This window comes from Bos indicus x Bos taurus, chromosome 2 (genome assembly GCF_003369695.1).
Source record: "Bos indicus x Bos taurus breed Angus x Brahman F1 hybrid chromosome 2, Bos_hybrid_MaternalHap_v2.0, whole genome shotgun sequence".
Classification (NCBI taxonomy): domain Eukaryota; kingdom Metazoa; phylum Chordata; class Mammalia; order Artiodactyla; family Bovidae; genus Bos; species Bos indicus x Bos taurus.
In genome coordinates this window covers 60,325,834-60,348,832 of record NC_040077.1, presented here as the reverse complement: position 1 = coordinate 60,348,832, position 22,999 = coordinate 60,325,834, and the positions used below count along the sequence as shown (strand labels likewise).

Here is a 22,999-nt window from a genome sequence, read left to right as displayed (position 1 = left end):
ATGTCTGGATAGAGAGTTCATATTGGTGAAGGATGTGGAAACCAAGAATAATGGGGAGTAGTTGAAAGAGCTGGACATGTTTAGCCTAGAAAAGAGGAAAATCGAGTTTTGTCTTGTTGCAGACAGATGAGATATCCTTTAGCTATAACTGCATAGGGAAGAGTTAAGATTGAAAGCTTTAGATAAGGAAAGAACAACTATTCTGGGTTGAGACACATGTCCTAGTAATTGGAGCTATCCCAAAATGGAATGGGTTGCTTTGTAGGGCATTGAATTAATTCCCTGTCATTGAAAATATTGAGTTACTGCTAAGAGTATTTGAGAAGGTTTGAGTTATAGAATCTCTTCTAACTTCCTTTTAATTCTTTGACCTTTGTAAGTGTCAGTACTATTAATATTCTTTTACATGTTTCAGCATTGATTTTAGCATCCATTTTTTTGTGTTTGTGAGCTAGAAGGTGCAAGAAAAGTTGCTTTCCAGGAAGAGGAGAAGCAGGTTTATAGAAAACTGGTGGCATCTATTGGAAATTGTCAAGGGACTATGAAATCATCAGTTAAGAAGTGGTGTCATCACTGGAAGCTGACATCACCAGTTTGAAGTGGTGTTCCTCTCTTAAGACTATTGCTCCTATGTAAATGTCAGTCTGCTTTTTACAATAGTGTCAAAGATTTGCTGGAGTGAATCACCTCCCCTTATATAGGCTTAGTGAACACCCACAACCTTTGACAATGAAAATTTCTAAAGCAGATGGTGGATTAAAGTACATCTGTGGCCACAGAACAAAGGGATACAAATGACCCACAGGTGACATATTATTCTATTTGTTGTCTCATTAATCTACAATTCCACCTGAGTATGATTTGATCAGCTTGGATGATGACCTTTATCCTCTGCTTCACTCCAAAATATTAACACCTATGGAGTGAATGTGGTTTCACTTTTTCAGTGACATGACCAACAGGTTGAAATGGAGATTCCTTTTTAAATATTTGTGAGAATGGGTGTTTTAGTTCCACTCTTGTCATTTACCTAGTTTTTCATAAGCTCATCTTGTGCTTGCATTAGTGCGTTCAGATTCCATCATTTTCATTTGAATGACTTTAAGAGGTTTCTCTCTCTCAGACTATAGCTTTTATTCCCACAGACATCTTTTCCTGACCTTCAGATTTCTGAGCATTATTCCTCTCCGTCTAACCAACTAGAGGTCATAACAGGTTGCTGTTAATATCTGTTGCTCTGTTACAGCAAATAGAGAAGATGTGTAGGAAGTTATATTTTGAATTTTAATAAAAAACACTGTGCTGACATATATTAAAGATACAGATCCTTTGATGGCTTCCTGAGATTTTATTTTTAACTTGGGAAAAGTGAGTCATTATTTCTAGAAATGATAAGGTATCCGACAGCTCAACAAAACTACTAGTCCAGGGGACAGAAGTAATTTTATTTTCTTTATGAAATTTACTGGTTTGTTAATTAATGTTTGCTTGTTTTACCAAAATATGTGCTTGGCATTTCATTTTCTATGTACTGTTACACTCAAAAAAGTTACCCTCCATGGAACCCTAAAGGTCCTGTAACATTGTACCTCATTCCAACTGTGGAATTGGCAACAGTCTGGAAAGTGTATGTTAGAACAAGTGTAATGTTGACATTGTATGTGCTCAGTCGTGTCTGATGCTTTGTGATCCCATGGACTGTAACCCACTAGGCTCCTCTGTCCTTGGAATTTTCCAGGCAAGAATACTGTAGTGGATTGGCATTTCCTCCTCCAGGGGATCTTCCCAATCCAAGGATCAAATCCATGTCTGCCAAATCTCCTGCATTGGCAAGCAGATTCTTTGCCACTGAGCCACCTAGGCAGTCCCTAATGTTGACAGGATGGACAGTAAACATTAGATCTAAGAAAGTTTGTGGGGATGGAATTTTGCAGTGTTCAGGGGGAAGTATAATTAGGATAAATATTTATTTTTTTGTGTCTGTTTGAAGATACTGGCTTTCTGAGCCCAATTTTTTCTGTTAATTATGATTTTATTAGAATAGAATGCATCCTTTTTGTACCTTTTCACTTCATTAATTCCTTCATTTATTCAACATTGGCTTTGTACCTGCTGGGTCTAGATAAGAGACTACAAACTCAAAATACAAAATGGAGAAAATATGACCCCTGCCCTTAAGGAAAGAACTTTTTGGTTGGACATTACAGAAACTCAGGAAAATTGTTGAGGATTTTGAAAATGTGTGTCTTTAACAACCTAGTGAAATGGCTACCCACTCCAGTAGTCTTGCCTGGAGAATCCCCAAGGAGAGAGGAGCATGGTGGGCTACAGTCCAGGGGTGACAAAGAGTTCGACATGACTAATCAACTAAGCACAACAACCTAGAGAAAGTGTTAGGCATTCAGTCCTGTCCAGCTCTTTACAACCTCATGGACAGTAGCCCACCAGGCTCCTCTGTCCATAGAATTCTCTAGGCAAGAATACTGGAGTGGGTTGCCATTCCCTTCTCCAGGGGATCTTCCCAACCCAGGAATTGAACTCGGGTCTCCTGCATTGCAGGCAGATTCTTTACCATCTGAGCCACCAGGGAAGCCCCAACTTAGTATCCCAAGTAAATACTTGGATTCATGCCAAGAACAGAAGTGCAGACAAGTTGACGGGATTAAACTGATGTTATCCATCCTCTTGGTTGTTCCTAACCGACCAATGCTAACATTCAGTGTACTTAGGGGAATAACTTAGGTGCTCACTACTGGCTCATTTGACTTCTCTTGAAGCCCATGGGTCTTCATGCAGTGAGGAACCACTTCCGGCTCAGTTGACCGAGGATAGCATGCAAAGAGATCTTTTTTTCCTATATTTTACCAGGGGATCTTTTCTCTCCTCCATACCCACAGTTTTCTGCCTTCATGACTGAAAATGAATGGTTTAAACATACTTTCCAGAGTGGATGTTTTCAAAGAATATATTATTAATATGTAGTAAATATTTTTAATGAACTATGGGTTAACAGGAATATAATTTCACAGAAGAGATGCATCCTATTGCTGTTTAATTAAAATCTTTCTGCTGATGGAGAGTTCTCTCTCTGGTGTTTTCTTTAATGCATTCATGATGCTTCTGTCTGGGCTCCCCTGCTAGAGATATCTTTCATTATAATCCACTTATCTAAGTTTGTAATTAAACTTCTAAATGTAAAATTTGCAGTGGAAAATTGCCAGGGTACCTAGTGAACTTTTTTTCCTTTTTCTCTGAGAGAAATCACTCTTTGAAAATTTTGGTTTTGTGTCTTGGTCTCTTGGTCATTTTATTATTTTAAAAATATCTGTGTGTGCATACATGTATGTGCACTTTTGTGAAGTACTTTTTATTTAGTATCATCAGTTTCTGCTTGTTTCTGTGAATTTGGAGGTAGATAGTATTGATTAAATAAATGTACTGCATTTTTTTAAGGTATGAAGGTGGTAAATGAAATGTATTTCAAAACAAGTGCCTTCAGTCTTTGTTGATCTGTTTGAAATGGCTAGAAACAATGAAAAACCAAACCGAAACCCTTGGATATGCTGGTAGAAAGAATATAGTCTGTTTTCCATTGGTCAAGCATGTTCTTGCAACTTTTCTTATAGTTTATGCAATAAAGGAAGAATCTAAAATCACAATTTGCACTTCAACTTCGTTTGAAATGTTGTCTTGCAGATATCACTCCATCCTTTTGGGAACAATGAGATGAGACAGGATGAAAATAATTTCTATCAAATCTCATGCAAGTGATGAGCAACTTGTTAATGGTCAATGCCCAGTTGTAATAAATGAACACTTATAAAAGATAATGGAAGAGACTGCTGGAGAATTATTTTATAGGCTTATAAACATGTTATTATTTTTATGTCAGCTGTTAACACAATTCAAAAAGTTCCTTTGCAACAGTAGATGCATAATTAATCAAGAGAACACAAAGCTATATTTACAGTTTAACTGGATAATTCTCCTGACATTAAATATTTAAAATCTTATATTGGAGAAATATTACTGAGTAATTAAGTATTTTTTTTTAATTTCAAAGGTCAACAGTGTTTGAGCAGAGAATTTTATCTTGTTCACACATTCAAGTTTTCCTGAATTCTTATAAACCTCTTTAGAGTAACTGTTAAATATAAGCCCACATAAAATTATGCTGTGTCTATACTCATACATATAAAACACATATAAATGAATATTTATCTGTTTGTAAGATGTGGTAAAAAGAAGTTATCAAATCCTTCCCTGCATCTTCAAGAAGGTTGCACTACTACAGGCTAACACCATTAGGTGCCTATTTTATTTCCTAAACTATCTCCAGAAGTGATTGTACTAATTTTATTACTCTTCTAGAGTGCAATGCTTTAAAATTGAATACAATTTCTTTTTATTAACCTAAGCTTCTCTGAACAGGAGATGACACAGATTTTATTTTTTCTCTAATGACTTCATTATGTTTTTTTCATATAATTTCCATCAATCTATTTAACTTTTTTTTCTACTTTATAAAAAAATAGATTATTTTCCTTGAGGATTTAAAAAGCATAGACCGTATCAAACTTTTAATTCTTTGGATCTTTTCTTGGTAGTACACTGGGATGTTTGTAATTTATTTGTAAAGTAGAAAGAATCTTTCAGCTATTTACTGTTGTCCATACTGATTTTTACAGTTTCACAAGTTACCTAAATTAACTTTACTGAGCACAGAGAAGAGAATTCAGAAATTCAAACTAATGTGGAAATACGGGCTTCTCCATCCATCTGTCTCCCATTATATGGAAAAGCCTTTTCCTCAGGATTGTGGTCTGAGATCAAGAGAATTTAGGGGAAAAAATCTACAAATGTAGACTCCATAGTCCTTTCATTTGCGTAGCTAATATTTAATGAACACTTACTATTTTCCAAGCAATATACTGGGTGCTGGGCATATAACAGTGAGCAAGATAAACTATTTAGATGATACTAGAGGAGAGGAAAATAAATAAACCAATACACACTAGATTGTCAAGTATATCTTTTTTAAGTGTTACAAAGAAACAGAAGAAACAAACATCAAGGGGATGGAGTGCTTGCAGTTGTGCTGAACAGTTGGGTTTGGGAAAGCCTTTGAGGTTAATGACCTGAGGAAGCAAGTCATGTGAATGGGTACCTAAGAAACAGTAGTGCAAGGGCCTTGAGAATATATATCCTTGCTGCTGCTGCTGCTGCTGCTGCTGCTAAGTCACTTCAGTCGTGTCCGACTCTGTGTGACCCCATAGACAGCAGCCCAACAGGCTCCTCTGTCCCTGGGATTCTCCAGGCAAGAACACTGGAGTGGGTTGCCATTTCCTTCTCCAGTGCATGAAAGTGAAAAGTGAAAGTGAAGTCGCTCAGTTGTGTCCGACTCTTCGAGACCCCATGGACTGCAGCCTACCAGGCTCTTCCGTCCATGGGATTTTCCAGGCAAGAGTACTGGAGTGGGGTGCCATTGCCTTCTCCTATATATCCTTGAGGAACAAGAAAAGGTCCAGTGTGTCTGGGCTACAGAAATGAATGGAGAGTGGTCAGAACAAGAGAAAGCAGAAGTCCAACCAACAGAATCTTTAAATTTTATTCTAAAGTCATGAGAGGACTTTAAAGAGGAAGGTGCATTTTTCTTCCTAAAGATTATCCTGTATTTTCTGTGGAGAATGCATAGAAGCAGCCCGGAGTGAAGGCAGGAAAACCAGGTAGGAGAATCTTCCCATAGCTCAGGTGAGAAATGATGGTGGCTGGCACTAAGCAAGAGGATGGGAAGTGGCTTGATGCTGAACAAATTGGGAAGGTTGTGCCCACTAGTTTGACTGATGGGTTGGTTTTCAGGTGTGAGAAAAAGAAAGGAGTTTAGGAGAACTCCTGGTCTTCTGGGCAGTATGATGCCTTTATGGAAATGGGGACACTGAGGGGAGAATTAGACCATGGATGACACAGGAGAATCACAAGTGTCTTGATGTATGTTCCATGTGAGTTGCACTCAGATATCCAAGTGGTGATATTCACTGGTAAGTTGCAAGTGTGAGTTAAGGAAAGAAGTCAGGACTGGGGATACGGGATTGAATATGGAAAAATGAGAATCATGAAGCACCGTATGTAAAACTGAATGGCTATATAAGATCTACTGGGGAGTGAGCAAAGCTAGAGAAGAAGAGGAATTTGAGGACCAAGTTAGAGGTATACTCATTTAGAGCTCGGAATAAGAGGAACTATTTGGAAAGGAAGCTGAGAAGAAGTGGCCAATGAGAAGTTAAAAAATAAGAGAGAGAGAGATTTGGTGGCTCAGTTCTGACTGAAAAAAGCCATTAAGGAGGGAATCATGAAAGATTTGAGCAACAACCAGGAATTTAGTCATGAGGATGTGATGCCATGAGGTATCAAGATGATTTTCCATCAGGTGATGATGAGTTGGTTCCAAAATTACAAGAATGTGTCTTAATACCTTCCAAACCAGGGAGAGCTTGGCAACTGTGTAGAAGGTTGCTCCAGAAATATGTTCTTATTTTAGACTCTGTCGCTATGGGTGGATTGTTCTTATTAGGGAATCCGAGGCAGCGTGCTAGGGTAATTACTACCGTTCTCTCTTAGATATAGTTCATCATAGAGGACATGCCCCTTTTTTCACTGTGATGACACTCATGAAAAATAGTGACAGATCTGGCTACTTTTCTTTGGATAATGCACATATTACCTAAAAAAGCCAGGATGGGGAGTAAACCAACCTCGCTTGCTTAGAAATGGGGACATACTTGTCCAAGTTTCCAGAGAGGTTAGGTGTGTTGCTTGAATCATGAGAGAAGTTGTTTCAATCTGTAGAATCCGCAGAGACAGAAACACACACACAAATAGGTCTGCTATAAATAGACACTGTGAATCCAGGGACCTGGGTGCTGTAGGAGTTGCTTTCAGCTCCTGTAACAGAAAACAAAAATGTGGCTTTGAATAAAGGAGTCTGTTTTTCACACAAATCAGAAAGTTCAGAAATTGCCAATCTAGGACAGATCAGAGAGTCCAGAAGTAGTTGCTATAGCTCCATCATGGTGTCTGAGTCTCAGGCTTTGTCTGCCTCCCGCTGCATCTCTCTTAGTGAGTGGTGTTCATCCCATGGTTTTTGGATGCCGCTGGTACCTCCAGACGTTACTGTCTGTGTTCCAGGCAGGGGTCATAGGAAAAGGGGCCAACGGCAAAGAACCGCATTTTTTTCCCACATTTTTTGGGGGATATATATATATATATTTTTTTTTTTTTTTTTTTAAGAAAAATTGCCTTTTTAAAGAAAAATCTCCTTGACACTTGTAGATCATTGGCCAGAACTGTCATGTGGCCATCTTTGCTACAAGGAAATCTGCAAATGTGATTTGTTTTCAAACAGGGCTGGTGGACATTCTTTAAAAGTTGTAATTCTGGAAGACAGGGTAAAAATAGTACTGTCTGCCACAGCTACCAAGTTGGTTTGGGCAAATTGATTTCTATCAGTAGTATGTCCTGTGGCAAAAGTTTGTTTGCAGATATGTAAAGCATTTGTGTGTATTTTGTGAAAAATTTTCAGAATTTATTATGTGATGCAAACCTGTGGCTTTGAGTCATACTGTAAACCAAAAACCACATGATTGGATATTTTTTGTCATATGCTTACAGGTCCCCCATGCTTGTATTTGATATAATTTAGGATTCTGCAGTGAGGTTCATGGAGGAAGAGGCTGGTGGTTAAAAGACTTAAGGAAGTTACTAAACATCTTGTGATTGTGAGGCTAGAGGTTACCTTCTCATAAAATAGAGATGATAATACCTGTTTTCTCCTTCACAGTGTCAGTGTGAATCTTTAGTGGGGCTCTTGGTACAGAGTGCTTTTAGCTCTTCAGAAATAAGGCACACAGTCAGAGATGGGGAGGTTGAAAATATTATCCCCCAGTCCTTTGCCGCAGGGCAGGATAACATTCAAACCCTCCCTGAAACGTTTCTTGACTCAGAGTTTTATTTTTTCTTTTATGTAATATTTATTAGTTTATTTATTTGGCTGTGCTGTGTCTTAGTTGCAGCATGTGGGATCTTCAATCTTTGTTGCAGGATTTGGCATCTTTAGTTGAGGCGTGTGGGATCTAGTTCCCTGATCAGGGATTGAACTCTGGTCCCTTGCATTGGGAGTCCCAGTCACTGGGTCACCAGGGAAGTCCCACAGAATCAAGGCTCTTCTGAATTTTGAGAGAATCATGGTAATAGGGAGCCTCCCCGATGGCTCAGCAGGTAAAGAACCTGCCTGCAGTGCAGGAGACGCAGGAGACTTGAGTTCAATCCCTGGGTAGGGAAGATACCCTGGAGGAGGAAATGGCAACCCACTCCAGTATGCTTGCTTAAAAAATCTCATGGACAGAGGAATCTGGTGGGCTACAGTCCAAAGTGTTGCAAAAAGGCAGACATGACTGAGTGACTGAGTATGCAGGCACTCATGATAATAAGAACAATGATACCCTTTTAGGGAGTGCTCACTTTTTGGCAAGTACCTGGCTGGTGCTCATCTGGGAATGTTCCCTCCATTATTTGATTTCATCCTTACCCCCCAGGACTGTGGGATGATGGCCTTCATCAATTCATAGGTGGGACCCTGAGGCTCCCAGGCTGGTGACCCGCCAGAGTCACCATGTGTGATGCTATAAACAGATATGGGCTGTGGGGTCAGGGCCATTTTGTAATTCAGCTGTGATGTTTTCTAGCTGAGGTGACCTTAGGATAATTATTTAACCTCCTCAATGATCAGTCTCTTTTACATCTGAAAAATAGGAATAGTTGCTCATAGTATAATGTGAGGATGAAGTGAAATGATATGTAAATTGCCTTGTACAAGCTGCTGAGAGATCCTACGCAGGGTTAGAACGGAGCTACATTTTTAAGGCTATGAAAAATGACTTATGTTGGCATTGGGTCACAGTGCTAGTTTCAGAGGAGGGTCACTGAGTTTCATCGCAACAACTTACTACCTTTGTGACCTGGGGCTTGTCACTTACCTCTCCGTGCCTCAGTTTCCTTATCTCTAAAACGAGGGCTAACAAGAATATCTATTTCATAAGGCTATAGTGAGAGTTCAGTGAAGTGCTTAGGACAATATTTTGTATATTGACAGATTATGTGGGATGGAATGCAGCGCACAATACTGCAATCAGAAATTAGGCAAAAGGCTGAGAAAAAGGAAATGCTTCTCTGGCTTCTTTACCAGTGTTTAGTTAACAATCCCTTGCCCTTGGCAACTGGTTGGAGTTCCCATCCTGGTCAACAGAGATGATCTGAACTGTGGGCACCCTCCCCTCTAGCCGCTGCTACTCAGGCATCTTTACTGAGCCATGGTCTCTGCAGAGTTGCCATGAGATGGCGCTATGGGGGTGTGCACAGTCAAGTTTGCTGTTCTCATTGCTGTTCCTTCGGGCTGTAAGCAAATTGCAACAGTTTTTATTTTATTTTAAAGTTTTTTACCTTTTTAAATATTCAAGGACTTCAACGATAAGAATACATTTAAAGGAAAATGAAATGCATATGAAGTGTAAAGCACATTTTTCATAGTTTGAATGGCCTTTAAATGATTAGAAAACTGAGGCTAAAAGGAGAAACTATTTTTTTATTTCTCTTAGTATTCATCAGTTTAGAGCTAACCTTGCAAATACATTTTGGATGCTAAGATATATAGTAAATAAGTTGATTTGGAGACTCAACGACCTTCCTGATATAAATTATTCATGCCGTTGTGAGTAGCACATGCTTCCTGAATAATATATTTTTTCATGGTAGTTACAGCATTTTTCCAGTTGTGTTTTACAAACAGAGAAGTGGCAGCTTTAATTGTTTCTTGTTTCCTCTCATTGTGTTTCTTATGAACTCTTGTGTGGCTTTTAAAGTCATGGATACAAGTATGACTCCTAGTGACTTCCCAGGGATAACTCAGTGAGTTTCAGGTCTTTAGAGAGAATAGAGACAGCATAGTTTAGTGGAGTAAGACAAACCTGTGTTCAAGCTCCATCCTGCACGCTCCATCAACTCAGCAGAGATTCTCCATTTACGAGTGGATATAAAGCATGGCAAATGGTGGAAACTTCTTCAAGCCTAATTTCCCATCCTCTGTTCCCACGTTTCTTGGGAAAAGAGAGGTAACGAGGTATAGGGTTTTAGCTAGTACAGATGCTAAAAATGTGTGGGTGTTTTTAGGAGTAAAATTGCTGTGGCCTCCTGAACTGAGATGCTTTGGTGCATTCTCTAAGATTTCCATTTCATTTTTTTTTTTTTTTAAATCAAGATTAGTTGTAGGTTGCTACTGTCACTATCCTTTTTTTAAAAAATTAATTTTATTGAAGTATAGTTGATTTACAATATTGTGTTAATTTATGCTGTACAGCAAAGTGAATCAGATACACACATAGACATATATATATATATATTTCTTTATATGGTTTATCATAGGATATTGAATATAGTTTCCTATGCTATACAGTAGGACCTTGTTGTTTATCCATCATCCATCCTTTGCACCTGCTAGTCCCAAAGTCCCAGGCTCCCTCCCCCTTGGCAACCACAAGTCTGTTCTCTATGTCTTTACTGTCATTATCCTTATTAATCAGTGATAGCCAGGAGATAATGATGAGGACAGGAGTCTGTAAGCCACTTTCTTCAGTGATCTACCACTGGCTTAGGTGAACACAAAAGGACCCTTAAAGCCAGTGGGTCCCTTTGCAGAGTTAGTACGGAGCTCTGTGCCAGTGAGGAAGCCTACTTCTTGTAATCTCACAGCAACTCTGTTCAGGTCTTGCAATAAAAAAAACCAAAGATTGATGCAAAATTCAAGATATTTATATATACATTTATTTATACATAAATTATTGTCTAATCAATCCAGCTTACGCTTACATGCAGTCTCACTGGAACTCCAAATCCTTTTAAATCTTTTTTTGGCTTCTCACTTATGGCCATTTAGAGTTGAACAAACATGCTTTCAGCCCTCCATCTCTTTGGCTTACCTTGTAATGACACGAACATGCTCTTAGATATGCTGAAAGTCTGTCTCCAACAATGAGAATGAACAAAGTCATCACCTATACCCTGGTGATTTCCTATCACAAAAGAAGTGGTCTCAGTAGAGAGCTGGTCCTGCTGGTTAATTAGTGTATTAATAGTAATAATAATAGCGTAAGATCAACTGCCCTAAAACACGAATCATCCTTTTTATCAAAAGTTCTCTGACATTACAATGACTTAAACCCATCATTATACAGAAAGCCAATTCATTTGCTTTCCCAGGGGTATTTATTTTTAAGCTAATTTGATTTGTAGGATTCACTAGGAAGTTATCTTGTCTTTAAAATTTTTTTTCATTGAAATATAGTTAATTTACAATTTTGTATTATTTTCAGGTGTACAGTAAAGTGATTCAGTTAAACATTATATATGCATTCTTTTTTGGATTCTTTTTCACTATAGATTATTAAGAGATATTGAATATAGCCCCCATGTTATACAGTAGGTCCTTGTTAGTTACCTCTTTTCTGTATAGCAGTCTGTATATTTTAATCCCAAACTCCTAATTTATACCTCCCCCTTCTCTTTTTTAATGATCAAGTTTGTTTTCCCTCTCTGTGACTCTACTTCTGTTTTGTATGTAAGTTCATTTGTACTATTCCTTTTTAGATTCCACATGTAAGAGACATCATATGACATTTGTCTTTCTCTACATGTCTCAACATGTCTACCCATGTTGTATAATGGGGGCAGTATTTAGGTATTTTTCAGCTGCCTTCATGGAATTAATGGTAATGGTACCTTCTACAAAATGTGCACACCAAAGTTTTTGTAGCAAATCTGTATTATGAAGAATGAATTGACTACTTGCATGCGTGTGTATGTGTGCAGACTTTAAAATATCATAGTGAAATTCGCAAACCTTTCCTTGTTGTGTTGCTTGTTAAGCACGTGGTTTTGCCATTAGCAACCTGAAATACCCATCGTCTAAAGTATATGTATGTATATGTGCACAGAAGTGTCTCATGTAAGGGTACAGCATGGGTCTCATCCAGAGGTTTATGAAGTGTGTCCAGTAGTGCCTCACAGGTTCCATGGGATAGTCTAATAGGCCACTCCTGGGAACAGTCAAGCAGGGGAGCTCTGTTTCGTTTTAGCGGCAGCACTCCACTCTTTCGATATTGGTACGCAATGCAGAAACAGAAGAGAAGCTTTTGGTTGCTTATCCAAGTATTCTCTTCATCCCTGGACCAAGTCAAGTCATCAGAGAGCCGTGTACTTGAACTTCATTGCTTGACTCCTTGCAGCATCATTTTCACTGACTTGTACTTTGTCCCTGTACCCTTGGAGTGTTCTACAAGAGCCGGAGACCCCACTGACTGCAGATTGCTGTTGTCTGTTTTATTGATGAAGGGATGCGTTGAGTGCATGACTCAGCACGGCATCTGTGTTGATGAGAACTCTCGGGGTTGATTCCACCACTGCTTGGGAGCAGGGTGATGGCTTCTCCTAAAACAATATGAAAAGAACATATACTTTACTCCTCTGTATATGAGGGCTGTAGTAGCCACTTCTTTTTGTCTTTTTTTTTTTAACTAGGAAATTCACAGTCAGACTTGCTCCCCACTTTCCGCAATTCTTTGGTAAATGTTTATGGACAATAACTTCTATCCTTGACACTCTTACTGTTTTATCCTTTTATCACCTTTTATCTATCAGTGTATTTTTCTAACATATGTAATATTTTTCTAACATATCCTTTTTTCGCCTTTTACCTATCAATATATTTTTCTAACATTATGTTTTGGGGCAGGTCAGGAAGATCCCCTGGAGATGGAAATAGCAACCCACTCCAGTATTCTTGCCTGAGAAATCACATGGACAGAGGAGCCTGGCGATCAAGGGATCACAAAGTGTCAGACACAACTAAATGAGTAACTTTCGTGTTCACCCTAGATCTCTTTAACTCGGTGTAGAATCTTCTTATGTCTTTTGGGAAACTACCTGCAGGATTGTGTCCTGCAGGCACATCAGATTTGATATTCTCTTAAGGAAATTGTCTTAATCTTCTTTTGAAAATCTGCTCCTCTTCCTGTTTCTCCTTTTTGGTCGAGGGGTCCCATCAGCTCTGGAATCTGTCTTTCTATCTTATCTCTCTCATACATCTCATCCAATTGGTAACCAAATCCATCACATCTAGCCTGTAAACTAAATTTTGAAATTTCTTCTGATCCTTTCATTTACCAGTACTTGTCTGGAATATTTACCTAGTTTCTAAACCGGCCTCAATTTCTTTGTGATCCATTTTGTTCACTGATGTCAGTTATGTACAATTCATTTGCTCCCTTGTGATTCTTACTGATATTTACAGAATGGACCCCAAAACCCTCACATGACATTCAAGGCTTTTTATAATTTGCTCCCAACCTATATGCTAAATCTCATCTCTGTCCATTCCACCCTCCCCTTTGTGTCCTTCATTGTAGCCACTGGCCCACTCCCTGGTCCCAAATACAAAATGCATCTCAGCACCTAGTTCTCTCAGCCAGCCTGAAATGCCTTCCTGACACGTTCAAGCCCTTTTCCTCTGGCTTATCTCAAATGTTACCTTGTGTGAGAGTTCCCTTTTTTTTGTTGTTTTTGTTTTCTCATCACAGAGGAACTAATTGCCTTCTTCTAAATCGTTCCCTCTCACTTTCTTAATACCACTGTTAGAGCATTCATTGTCCTATTTTGAACTTTGCTGTATATGCTGATCTTTCTCCCCAAATCATGGGATCCTCAAGGAGTTTGACTGAATAGAAGGAGGGAGTATACTAGGTATCTGCCAACCCTGCTCTTAAAAACAAGGATAAACTGTATGGGGGACTGTGGACAGTGCACTCACAGAGCCCTTAGAATTGATAGCACCTGCCATGGGTAAGGGCTTCCCAGGTGGCACTAGTGGTAAAGAACCCGCCTCCCATGGGTAAGGATTGAAAACATGGAATAATTCACATCTGACCTTAAAATATTATTAACAATATTCCATGTACTCTCTTTATGATCTTGAACATTTATAATGCCATTTTGCTAAAAGTTCTAGCGGCTGAAGTGAGTTTTTGTAATTTCTTTACAGAAGAAACTTACATGATGTTCTTTTTTTTTCTTTTAGGAATAGGAAAGTCAAGAGGTTGAATTCTGAAGAATGTTTCCGAAGTATAATCTGGCTGTCACTGGCTGGGTATGGAGGAGCATGAGGAAGCTATTTCTGTTACTTTCTCTCTTGCTGTCCCATGCAGCTCATTTGGAAGGCAAAAAGGATAATCAGTTCATCTGGAAACCAGGTAGGCATGTCCTGGATGTTCCTTTGTCCCATTTTCATTAACGAGAAGAATATTCTGTCCATTCTTGTCCTTTTTACTCATGGAGGAGTGGGAAATCTCCAGAGAGGAGAAAAAATAGGTTCTTCTTTATAATACATTTGATTCTTATTCCTGTATTGTCACTTCCAACCGTGATGCTTGTTATCCTTCTGAATTTTCATGTTGTTGTCAATTAAAGTTATGATCTCCATAGTTACGTCTGCTTCTCCTTTGTCAATATATCACCACTGTGCAACACATTTGTAGTGAAAATGGCATCTGAATTTAGTTGATATCCTCAAAATGATTTGAAATATTAATTTGTGTCTCTTTCTTTTATGGTAGAAACTAGCTAGGTATTTATTATTGTATATTTTCTAGCATACCTTCTGAATATTTAAGTTTTGAAGCATGGAAAATTATCTGAACAGCTTTGCCCATTAGCTGTGATTATACAGTGGCCTTAGTGTGTCTGGAGATCCTTAGCTACCTTGTACATGAGTATATGAATAAGTTGAGGTTTGGAGACTTGCATATAAATTATTTTCTTTTCTAAATATTTCCTTAATGTGACTGTGGAAGAGCACTGTTTAATTTTAAAGGCTAATACTTTATCAACTTAAATCATAAACCCAAACATCTTGGCTCTTTATATCACTGATGTTTTTTCTTTGTTGTAGATTTTATTTTTCTCCAAGTTTCACAATCAGATCATTTAAAATACTATTACTGTTTCAAGAGTCCATTCTAGCAAATACAGATAACTTATACACCTAATATCTTAGAATTGGAAACTGTGATGTCATAAAAGATCTATGGTCCTTGGAGAATTTTCATTTTAGGCTCATCATCTGTAAATTAAATAGACTGAAAACATATTATGTCACCATGGAAATATGTATAAAAGTGATATTTGTAATATTTAAATGGCTTTGCAAAAACGAAAGTGAATTATGCTTTAAAGTAAATTAAGTAAAACCCCAGCACCATTAGAGATACAGTCTGGAGGAAATTTAATTGCATTAAAGCCCTTATAAATTAATTTAATTGTGGACTCTAATACCACATTAGTGATTTTCATTTTTTACCTCACAGTAGTTTTAGAAAGCTTTGGAAATAGTTGTAAAAGTCAAGATTGCATTTTTGCAAAGGGGTTATTTTATTTTAGTCAGAAAAGACTTAGTCAGAAAAGACTTCACATTTGATCAAATCCAGATAAACACATTTGTATGGCTGTACTCTGGTCTAAAGTTCTCAAAAAAGTGCAATTAAGATGGAGAGTAGAGAATCTGAAATGTGAATGGCATGTATTAAGAAAATGGGTTTATTTTGAAGCAAACTTTAAAAATAGGTGTGCTTTTCTAAAAGTAGGTCAATGGAGCAAGGTGGCACAGACCCACTCTACCGTGAGGGGCACTGTGGCGACTGTCACACTGAAGTTTTAGAAGTGAGAATCCTTCCCATCGGATGCTTTGCACTGTTCAAAATGAATATCCATGTCATCACTCTCATTTTCCCTGGTATTCGTTACTTCTTTCTCTCATTTATGTGCCATCAAAAAGGTAATAATGTATGTTTTCCTGTATGGTTTCATTCATAAATTATTAATTTATTCCTTGTATGTGATCAGTCATTTTAAAAGTAAAAAAGATCTCAGAAATATAAAATTAAAACCCAAAGTCTAGGCTGTGTATTCCAATTTCTTATATATCCTTCAGAAACATCCCTTGCACATGTAAGGAAGTACCTCTCTATGCATAGTTGTATATATAAATCCCAAATTACACACACATATGTTTTATTATTATTACTAGTTATGGTTCTGCCTTTTGGATGGGAAGCTGAGTGTGAAATGGTAGAGAATGTGGATCTGAAAATTTCTGATTTGTACATACCTATGTGTACATATGAGCTTTTCTGTTGGCTCAGTGGTAAAGAATTCTCCTGTCAATGCAGGATATGCTGGTTCAATCCTGGGTCAGGAAGATCCCTTGAGAAGGAAATGGCAACCCACTCCAGTATTCTTAGAGCCTGGGAAATTCCATGGTCAGTGGAGCCTGGCAGGCTACAGACCATAGCGTTGCAAAAGAGTCGGACACAATTTAGTGATTAAACAACAGCAACAACATGTACATACAGACACACAGTACTTCATACAATCAGAATCATACTTGGTGGTGTCTTACTCTGCATGTTGCTTTCAGCATGTAATGACTTGGTGAATATTACAGACTAGTGCACATGGGTCAATTTCATCTTTTATTGGTTGTATAGTTTTCTTTTGCAGTTTTATGAATTTATTTAATCAGTGCTTCATTTGCTTATCTATTCTTCCTCTATTGCATGGCCATTTCACTAGCTTTTAGCTTTTTGTTATTATGAATAGTACTGACATGAATGCACTATTCTTTTAAAGGTAAGAGATAAATCAGTTTGAGAAGTCACATGCCCTAGAGCAATTCTGGGTCATCACCTAGAAAGACAACCTCAGGGCTTTCCCAGGTTCTGCTAGTGGTAAAGAACCTGCCTACCAATGTAGGAGGTGCCAGAGACATTGATTCAATCCCTGGGTCAGGAGGATCCCCTGGAGGAGGGCGTGGCTACCCACTCCAATATTCTTGCCTGGAGAATTCTGTGGACAGAGGAGCCTGGAAGGCTACGGTCCATAGCGTTGCAAAGAGTCAGACATGACTGAAACAAGTTAGCCCGCTTAGCATCTATACCTACTTATGTGTGGTTTATTATATTTTATTTGAATTAAAAACTCAATTGCAGTTGAAATTAGCTGCATTTTTGGAGTATATTATCAAACCCAACAACTCAGGTCCAGTATAATCTGGAATTTGAACAGATTTCCATGGAGACCCAGATAAATATACCTTATTTTAGAAACCTAGAAACCATCCTCCCTATTTAGATTGTAGTGCCAGTCATTTAAGCTCTTTGCTTTATCTATTGTTTTTCCGGCATACATAGATTAGGTGTTAGTCAACCTCAGCCAAATCAGAGGCATTTCTAAGTGTGTCTTGGCTGTGGAAAAACAATGGATTGATGAAAAATAAGTGAGTGATGAATTATGTTGCTATGTTTTCTCTACTAAGGGAGAGTCTGGTGAGGTACAGGCTGTGGGGTCATTGATCCAGCAAGGCTATTGAATGCCTGTCATCATTGTGATGAGATCCATTGATCTATATTTAGTGTTTGGCTTCTGTCAGCCAAGAAAGAAGGATCATGTCAGCAAAAATACCAGATAAGGAGTGATGCTGTTTGTTGTCTTAAGTAAACATATACTATTGCTGTCTGCTTGCTTCCTGGAGATGAGCACATTATGGTCTCTGAAGCTATGATAACTAGTGATCTCTTTAAAAATTCCTCAGTACTAGTTCTGAGAGGTTGCTTCATTCTTCTGATCCTTGATGAGACCTTGCTATGTGCCAGGTGTTCTTAGAAAAAAGTTGAGAATAAAAGAGACAAATCCTTGATCTTCATGAACAGATTAATAAACACAGTCCAGAAGTTAAACGGAGTGTATTGGTTGGTGATGAGGGCTTAGAAGAAAAGGTAAGGAAAGGAGGAGGGATATGCAATGATAGATGAGAGATGACTATTTTTTTGTAGTTTTTAAAATTTATTTTTTATTAGAATATATTTGATTTGCAATGTTGTGTTAAGTTTCAGGTGTTCAGCAAAGTGATTCAGTTATATGTATATTCTTTTTCATATTCTTTTCCCATATAAGTATTACAAAATATTGAGTAGTAGTCCCTGTGCTATACAGAGGGTTCTTACTGTTTATCTGTTTTATGTATAGTGGTGTGTATCTCTTACTCCCAAATTTTTGATTTATCCCTCCTTCCCACCTTTCCCTTTTGGTAGCCATAAGTTTGTTTTCTATGTGGGTAAGTTTGTTTCTGTTTGGTAAATAAGTTCATTTATATCCATTTTTAGAGTCCACACATAAGTGATAGGCAAGAGAGTGACATTTGAAATGGGGGGGCTAGGGGCTCCCCCACTGAGGAAGGGAATTTGAGTAAAGACCTGAAGGAAGTAAGGGAGCCAGGCATGGGAAAATCAGGATGAATATCCCACAGGAAGAGAACAACAAGGTCAAAAGGTCCTGAGACAGATGTAGGTGTGGCTTGTTTGAGGACCAGAGAAGAGTCCAACATTCTGGAGCAGAGCAAACATGGTGGGCAGTGATGGGAGGTCAGGTCAGAGGGGAAAGGGCACCCAAATCAGGTATGTCTTCATAGATCAGGATACAATTTTGGCTTTTGCTCTTGGGTGAGATAGAAAGGCATGGAGAGGTTTTAGAGAGTGGTGACATGATCTTTTTTTTTTCTTTTTCTTTATAATACTTTAATAGGATTATCTTGGGTGATCAGTCGAGGAACTGGAAACAAGGAGACTAGTTAGGAAGCTACTGTAGAAATAAGGTCAGTTGATGATAATAGCTTGAACCAAGGTCATGTCAGTGAAGGTGGTAAGAACGGGTTGAGTTTTGCTATATATAAGGTCTGGTTTTCAATCAGGGAAAATTTTGCCCAGCAGAGGACATTTAGGATTGTCACAACTGGTTGTCACAACTGGGGTGTGCTACCAACAGCAAAGTAGAAGCCGGGGATGTTGCTAAACATTCTAAAATGCACAGGACAGACCCCCACAACAAAGACTTATCCCTTCCCCACTTGCCAACAGTGCCCAGGTTGAGAAACAGTGTTTTCAGGTAAAACCATCATGATTTACTGATGTAGGGAGGAGGAGGGAAAGAGATACAAGGGCAGTGGCCTGAAGGTTTGCTCTGAGCAGCTCGGAGAGTGGAATTGCCATTATTTAACCTGGGCTGACTGGGAAGGAGCCTGCGTAGGGGAATATGAGGAACTTGGCATAGGACAGGTTCGATTTATAAGCCTGTTGGAAATTCACATGGATATGCTGATCAGGAAGTTGGGTCTGAATTCAGGAGGCAGGTCGCTCCTAGAACCAGATGTTTGGAAGTCCATATCAGCGAGGTCAAATTTAAATGTACAGTGTTAGAAATGTAGAGGCAGCCTTGAAATCTGTAATCCTGTGTAGGTAAAGGGTAAGTTTCTAATGTACTTCCTTGGGGCCAAATGCCTTTAAAAAAAAATTACGGTGGTAAAATACACATAACATAAACTTTACCATTTTAACCGTTTTAAAGTGTACAATTCAGTGATATTTAGTATATTCATGGTGTGTTGGAAACATTGCTGCTATCTAGTTCCAGAACATTTTCACTATTCCAAATTACATTTTACAAGTATTTATAAAAAGACTCGAAAACTATTTGTTATGAATAATGAGGTATGACAGGAAAAAAAATTATGTATTTGTTTCTTTGTGAGAGGTTGTTCTAATGATCCTAAGTCATCTTCAGAGATCACTCAGTGTACTAGGCAGAGTGTACTTTGTATACTTTGTACACAGGCAGATTCACATTCAAGTCCCAAGGGTCTAGAGAGGAGAAAGTTCTTTAATCTCTCTGAGCCCTATTTATCTATCAAAATGAGGGCAGTACATACTTCAGAGAACTGTTTTGAAAATTACAGTAAAACAAATATATTGAAAAACCTAGTGTATAGTAGCTACTCATAAATGTTCAGTTCAGTTCAGTTAAGTCGCTCAGTTGTGTCCAACTCTTTGCGACCCCATGAATCACAGCACGCCAGGCCTCCCTGTTCATCACCAACTCCCGGAGTTCACTCAGACTCACGTCCATCGAGTCAGTGATGCCATCCAGCCATCTCATCCTCTGGCGTCCCCTTCTCCTCCTGCCCCCAATCCCTCCCAACATCAGGATCTTTTCCAATGAGTCAACTCTTCGCATGAGGTGGCCAAAGTACTGGAGTTTGAGCTTCAGCATCATTCCTTCCAAAGAAATCCCAGGGCTGATCTCCTTCAGAGTGGACTGGTTGGATCTCCTTGCAGTCCAAGGGACTCTCAAGAGTCTTCTCCAACACCACAGTTCAAAAGCATCAATTCTTCGGCGCTCAGCCTTCTTCACAGTCCAACTCTCACATCCATACATGACCACAGGAAAAACCATAGCCTTGACTAGACGAACCTTTGTTGGCAAAGTAATGTCTCTGCTTTACTGTCATAGCATAATGTCTATGCTATCTAGGTTGGTCATAACTTTCCTTCCAAGGAGTAAGCGTCTTTTAATTTCATGGCTGCAGTCACCACCTGCAGTGATTTTGGAGCCCCCCCAAAAAAAGTCTGACACTGTTTCCACTGTTTCCCCATCTATTTCCCATGAAGTGATGGGACCAGATGCCATGATCTTCATTTTCTGAATGTTGAGCTTTAAGCCAACTTTTTCACTCTTCACTTTCACTTTCATCAAGAGGCTTTTTAGTTCCTCTTCACTTTCTGCCATAAGGGTGGTGTCATCTGCATATCTGAGGTTATTGATATTTCAATAACCTCATAAATGTTAGCTGTTATTTTTATCATTGCTATATATTATTTGATATTTGAAATATTTATTCTTGCTTTTATGTTATACAATTTTGTATAGTTTTTTCCTTTAGACTAGAAAAAGAGGTGAGATCAATCTGACAGCTATATGTACTTTATTAGGAAATGATCACAAGTAATTTGTCTGACTTTTTAGCTCTAAAACTTTCTATATGAGACTCTTGGAAAGTTTAATTTCAGTAATTCCTTCCCAGTGAATGAAAAGGGTGAAAAAAATGACCTGTGTTCTAGGAACTAAGTAAATAAGTCAAAATTAATCAATCTTTTTGGAAGAAAAAAGGATTATGAAAATGATGTTGGGTAAGAAAAAAGGATCTTAGATTAATATTTAATTATAGATTGCATAATAATGTTTTCAATGTTGAAAGGACTTTAAGGAAAAATGGTGTTTTATATATTTGCATATATTTAAGTTTAGGAATCTTAGAGGCAGTACAACTTTCTTAGGAGAAACCTGATTTTTTTTAATATGTGCTAGAATTTTGTGAAATATTTCTTCTGAGAATTTGATTAAATTGGAATCGTTTGGTTACATCTATTGATATTAATTTGTCTTAGCCATGTGTGTAATAAATTCTCAGTGGTGTTATTTCTGTGATATCAAAAAAACGTAGACTTACATGGCCTGGGATTCATGTCTAATCATTTTTCCTTGGGGACCACAAGCCCTAATTTTATAATTCTCTCAGTAAGCCAGAAAAAGTCTATATTACCTAAATAACTTGAACTAAACTACTCTGATTTTTTCTAAATAGTACTAAATGGAGGCTCCCTGAGGAAAGAGATGCTATCGATTTTATTCACTGATACTTTCTCAGTACCTAGAACATGGATAACTGTTACACAGAATATCCCTAGCACATTAAGTACTTGTGAAATGAGGGCCACTGTGAGTGTGTATTTATGGAAGTTGAGAAGTAAGGAGTAGAGACCGAAGAAATAGAACATCAGATCCTTGTTATTCTAGAACCTGAAATATATATTGAAGAAAGGATATGAAATGATGAAAACCAAAGTCAACCTTATAAATCAGTAAATATGAAAATTAATCATCCTTATTTTCTTGTTCCTTGGTTCCAGTACCATTTTTGATCATCTCTAGGAAAGGTGTTGAACACAACTGTCATAAAAAAGAAAATAGGTACACAGAGTAAGAAATTTATTTCTGTAATTTGGCTCAGACAGTAAAGCATCTGCCCACAATGCGGGAGACCCGGGTTCGATCCCTGGGTTGGGAAGATCCTCTGGAGAAGGAAATGGCAACCCATTCCAGTACTCTTGCCTGGAAAATCCCATGGATGAAGGAGCCTGGTAGGCTACATTCCATGGGGTCGCAAAGAGTTGGACACGACTGAGCGACTTCACTTCACTTATGTTGATATATTACAGTTGCATGTTGTCTTCCATTTAATTTCCTCAGAGGCGGCCAGTTTTGACTTATTGCTTACCTCCAGATTTCTAAGTAATGTACTCATTATTGATGTTCCTTAATTTACATGTTGAATATTTGCAATTTATTTTCTCTTATGTTAGTTGAGACTTTTTCTCTCATCTACCTACATCTTTCCCTACTTACTGCCTCCCATGAAAGCAGTTATATCAGAATACTTATATCAATGAACAGTGACTGTATTATTATTTCTACATAGATAGATACTCTGCTAAGTCAAGCAGTATACTACATCCTCCTTTCAACTTTTTGTCTTATATAGAAATTAAAAAATTACCTCATCTTTTCTTTGCTTTGCCTTCTTCAAGTTTACTGCTGCTTTCCTCTGATGCTCCAGTTGACATGCTCATTATTAGTTTTTTGAAATTTCAGCACAATTCCGAACACTCTATTATATTTTTTCTTTGGGAGATATTTCCACAGCCCCGTGTCCTCTATTCAGTGTGGACTGCTGCAGTTTCTCATCCTGAACTCCTTGTTTTCCTGGTTTTGTGTCTCTCTGCTTTTGTTGCTTTATTTTCTAGAATTGCTAAAATAGGATACACTGGAAGTAATTTTTCATGTCTGAAAGGGTCTCTGCTTGACTGATAGCTTGGGTGTAGAGTTCAGGGTTAAAAAGCACTTTTCCCTCAGAATTTTGAAGGTTTTGCTCTACTCTATTCCAGCCTCCTGGGTT

At 38.2% G+C, this 22,999-nt stretch overlaps 1 protein-coding gene across 2 annotated transcripts in view; it reads left to right on the top strand.

Moving 5' to 3' along the window:
• The window catches only part of THSD7B (thrombospondin type 1 domain containing 7B), a 1,076,713-nt gene that overhangs the window by 122,490 nt on the left and 931,224 nt on the right, over window positions 1-22,999 (top strand). For both annotated transcript variants that reach the window (XM_027561747.1, XM_027561740.1), the window contains exon 2: window positions 14,180-14,351. In XM_027561747.1, the coding sequence (XP_027417548.1) occupies window positions 14,213-14,351 (139 nt within the window). In that variant the 5' untranslated portion in view covers window positions 14,180-14,212. The remainder of the gene's footprint in view (window positions 1-14,179; window positions 14,352-22,999) is intronic.